Raw genomic sequence first — 5,040 nt, 5'->3', positions numbered from 1 at the left:
ATATGGTCTCTGGTGAGTGTATTTAAATGAGACACACAAAGATAGTGTGTCATGATGAAGAGAAGCAGGTTGAATAGGATAAAAGCTGATTCCACACTAAAGCTGTAACTATTAATTGATTATTAATTTTCTGACATTTGATGGATCAAACAACTTATCAATTACAAAATTAATCATTAGTTGGAGCCTTATTCCACACTGTACTCACGCGGAGGTGATCGCTCGATATCGCTCTTGGCCAGCCGTGTCCCAGATTTGAGCTTTGATGGTCTTTCCTTCTACCTGGATGCTGCGTGTAGCAAACTCCACCCCAATGGTGCTCTTACTCTCCAGGTTGAACTCATTCCGGGTGAAACGGGACAGCAGGTTACTCTTCCCTACACCCGAATCACCGATCAGCACCACTATGGGGACAAAAGGACATTTCACACAAAGAAAGTGAAATATTTATCCACACAGTAACATTGCTAAACTCTTATGTTCTTGCAAAAAGTTGCACTTCAGTCAATCTTAAGATGCTGCGCATGTGTCATGCATATGTGTAGGTCTCTCTACATGTCATACTACCTACCCCCCGCCTTGCCAACCACCATTAAGGCGCTGCCACACCTTGATGATTTAGCCTGCGTATGCCGTATTAAAAACACTGTGTATGCCGACAGCCCTGTTTTCACCCAGTGGTTCAGGTCGGTACTGCACGGTGTGGTGTGGGTCATAAACAGAGTAATTTAACATTTTATTTTAATTTTATCCAGAGGTGGAAAACTCCGGCTTCAGAAAGTATAAGCCCTAACATTTATTGCTTCTACCTGTGCACCTAAAACAGGTGATCTCAATAATTAGCTCATCCACCTGCCTGAAAAGTTGAACTGATTATAATCATCTCGTTTATTAGGAAGATGGAACAAATATGTGGTTGGACTTTTACTTTCTGAAGCCAGAATTTTTGCCTCCATTTTAATCTTGACGGATCATTTTCACCGCAAACAGAATGTTGATGACTTGATTGATGGCAGCAGTAAACGCTGTCGTGAATGAATGAAGCGCTCTGTGACTCGACACTTTTCAAGCGCTGGTCGCGGTCTGATCGTGACTGATCAGGCCGTGACCAGAGCTTTGATCAGTTCCTCCAGACTACCCAACTGCCCAGATGAATGCCAGGTTCCAGACACACTGGGGACGTTTTGTTTCGCAAACTGTGTCCTAATTACTGTCGTAATACTAATCATGACAGGTGGGTTCATCCCTTAATACCACAACAAAGCATGTGTCATGAAAACTCCAATGACAGTTGTGCTGCCACCAATTAGTATCCAACTAGCAACTAAATCTTCCATTCTCCTTCAGGCCTCCATTTTGCTGTTGACATCTACGTGCTCATTCAACAAACACATTTACAGGATGATCTCAATTTGATTTTACATTAAACCATGATGATGAACAGCAAAGCTTTAATGGTTTGTTTCCTAATCTGCTCTTCTCAGGAAAAAAGAGAAAGAAGCAGGCAGATCTTTTTTCTGAGATTTACTTCCGCATCTGTCAGGTGAGTCAGTCTGTCAAAAGGAACTTACCAACCCCACTTTACAGCACACCACCCTGCTGTTAGGAAACAGGAACTAGCTGTGGAATGTTGAAACTGCATTAACAAACGAATCACTGTGTCCACACTTGCACTGATGCAACGTTGCTCATTCTGTGTGCATTTTGGGTTTCTTAATGCAGCTATGGTGTAACAGACATGGGTAGAAACCTGCATACAGCTGTGTTTGGCTCAGGCAGAAAGATGATACTCTATCCCGTAAGACAATATTAAAATCAACAACTTCAAAAGGTAATGTATGAAGCCTCAGGTGACAACACCCCACATGCATTTCTCCTTTAAATGCCAAAAAACAGTTAATGTTCTCAAATTTGTCCTGCACAAAAGCCCTTGGGAGGGGAACTTTGTGCAACCACTTCCTGGATCTTTGCAATCAGACAAGTAATATAGCAGCACTACACACCCATTCACAAACCCTTTGTTAAGTTAGCAGCATTCTACTGCACAACAGGTATGACACATCATCATTATACGATACAACTCTACACTGGTAACATTGCCTACGTGTCACATAGTGCAAGGATGGTCATTTCAGGCTTCGTCCCAGTTCCAAAGTCATCCAGATTAGGGGAGTTGGTGACTCTCAACTGAAAGTGTGAGTGACAGTGCGGATGTGTTCGTCTGTTTATGCAGTTGTGGTCAAAATAATAGCAGTGTGTTTAAAAAAGTGATTAAAGCTCAAAATCCTTACAATAGCTTTTATTTCCCTACACACAAATGCATTGTGAACATTGCACATTCTATGCCAAATCAAAACATGAAGAAAAAAGTTTATAAAATTTGTTATTACTTTACAGAAAGTGAAGGAAAATTAATATTAAGCTGTTCAAAAAAAAAAAAAAATTATAATATCAGTGCCTGTATTTTTCTACACAAACTCAAACATTTACTGTATAATTTGAAAAATGCCTGAAGATTCACTTAACTAATATTTAGTTGCATAACCACTGTTTCGGAGAACTGCTTCACATTTGTGCCGCATGGAGTCGACCAACTTCTGGCCCCCGTGAACAGGTATTCCAGCCCAGGACGATGAGACTACATTCCACAATTCCTCTGCAATTCTTGGTTCTGTCTCAGAAATGGCATTTTTGATGTCAGTCCACAAGTTTTCTCTTGGATTTAGGTCCTGGGATTAGGCTGGCCACTCCTTAACGTTAATCTTGTTGCTCTTGAACCAAGATACTGCTCACTTCCTGGTGTGTTTGTGGTTGTTGTCTTATTGAAACACCCATATCAAGGGTATTTCCTCTTCGGCATAAGGCAACATGACCTCTTCAAGTATTCTGATGTATTCAAACTTGGGTGCGTATCAGGTTCTTTTCGGGTATCGTTAAGAATTGATTCGATCCGCAGACATCAATAGCCTTTTTGCTTAACAATTCCCTCATCGGTCCTTTAGAGTGGCTGTTGTTTTTGAGGGTGTTTGTCGGGAAAATAATCATTTCTCTACATTGATTACAGACCCTGCAGCAGCTCTAATCAACTGCTTCTGAAGCGTGATTCCACTTTGAAGCGTGAACCAATGAAGCAGTGCTTCAATCCACTGGCTCGTTGGCTCTTTGATGCACTGCTCTTCAGAAGTGGCAAGGCCACTTCTTAACCCCTCTCAAAGCCATTAAAATATGTCACTCGTGAGTCACTTTTGCATGGATTAAAGTCAAGAACTGTGGCTCTTGTGTTGTTGCAGTCAAGAAACGAGAATCGTCCTCCGTTCCGTTGGCACAGCTTCAAACACAGCGCAGCTCTCTGCCGAGACAGAGTCCAGCTGGAATTAATAACTTCAAAATGAATTGCCGCTTTAAATAAAATGACATGTCTTTCCAAACGCTGTAATACAGACAATAAACTACAATCGACAAACTTTTTTTTTCCTCCCAAAATGAGACTTCCTGCATTCTTTATGAATTACATCCTAATGTGCAGCACAGCTGCAAGAGCTCAGCTCAGATGCATGGAAAGACATTCATGCCAATAATGTCTGAAACGAAATGCTTTTGACAAAAACTACAGATTTTGTTTATTTCTATTTTTGTCCAGAGATCAAGGATCCACCATGTAGAGTTTAAGGATCCAGTGACCAATTTTATATTTATCTACTTTAAAACTCAATAAAATGTTGACATAGAAAACCTGTAAAGCTTATTTTTAGTACACAGAAAATTCACAAGAGGTATGGATAAGGGAATCGATAAGCGGAATCAATAGATAAAATCTTATCAATACCCATCCCTAATTCAAACTGATACATGATCCCTGGTATGGGATAGATAGAGCCAACACCATGAGAAACACCCCCATATCATGATGTTTGCTCCACCATGATTCACTGCCTTCACAGCATAATGTGGCTTGACTTCAGTTTTTGGGGCTCTTCTGACAAACTGTCTGCGGCCCCTAAACCCAAAAAGAACAAGCTTGCTTTCATCAGTCCACAAAATGTTGCACCATGTCTCTTTAAGCCAGTCAATGTGTTCTTTGGCAAATTGTATCCTCTTCAGCATGTCATTTTTTTCTCAATAATGGGGCTTGCAGGGGCATCTTACCCATAGCTTGGCTTTAATCAATCAATCAATCAATCAATCAACCAACCAACATTTATTTATAGAGCACTTTACAGCAGCCGGATGGTGTCCAAAGTGCTTTACAGTAAAAACACAGATTCACAAAACTAAAAATAAGACACACATACAATAAAGTTAAAACAGCACATGAAAACAGAACACATCACCTCCCCAATAGGCATTAAAAACCAGCTTAAATAAATAAGTCTTTATCTTGGATTTAAAAAGTGCTAGGTCAGGAATAGTGTGTAAATCAAGAGGTAGCTTGTTCCACAGTCTGGGGCCAGCTACAGCAAAAGGACGATCACACCAGAGTTTATATTTTGACCTCGAAACATCTAAGTAAAGCTGGCCAGATGCCCGTAATGTCCTACTACAGTATAAGTGCGAACAGTTAAACTTTCAGACAGGTAAGAGGGTGCAAGGCCAATAATAGCTTTAAAAACAAACATTAAAATCAATTCTAAAACGAACTGGAAGCCAGTGGAGTGAATACAGGACAGGTATAATATGTTCACATCTAAAAGTGTTTGATAGAAGACGAGCAGCAGCATTCTGTACCAATTGGAGACATGCAAGAGGAGACTGATTAATGCCAGTATAAAGTGCATTACAGTAATCAAGCCTGGAGCTCATGAAAGCATGAATGGCCATCTCAAGATCACGTCGACTGAGGAAGTGCATAGCAATGCAAGGGCAGGTTGTGCTGGGCTATAATTGACCCCAACAGCAAAATGTACAAAGAAAATAGAATTGGCGCCTTCTGTTTGTTAAAGTACTGACAGGTAACTTTAGACCTTCTCTGTTCACCCTTGAAGCTGATCACTGACTGAGTCTTTGCCATTCTGGCTATTCTTCAATTCACCTGACTGGCGG

General features: G+C 40.7%; 1 protein-coding gene across 1 annotated transcript in view; it reads right to left on the bottom strand.

Moving 5' to 3' along the window:
- rab11al (RAB11a, member RAS oncogene family, like) overlaps positions 1–5,040 on the bottom strand; it is a 48,821-nt gene that overhangs the window by 22,911 nt on the left and 20,870 nt on the right. Inside the window, exon 2 of the mRNA XM_034174216.1 lies at positions 209–404. Within this exon, the coding sequence (XP_034030107.1) occupies positions 209–404 (196 nt within the window). The remainder of the gene's footprint in view (positions 1–208; positions 405–5,040) is intronic.

Source organism: Thalassophryne amazonica, chromosome 7 (genome assembly GCF_902500255.1).
Source record: "Thalassophryne amazonica chromosome 7, fThaAma1.1, whole genome shotgun sequence".
NCBI classification, from domain to species: Eukaryota; Metazoa; Chordata; class Actinopteri; order Batrachoidiformes; family Batrachoididae; genus Thalassophryne; species Thalassophryne amazonica.
This window is presented reverse-complemented; position numbering and strand designations above follow the sequence as displayed.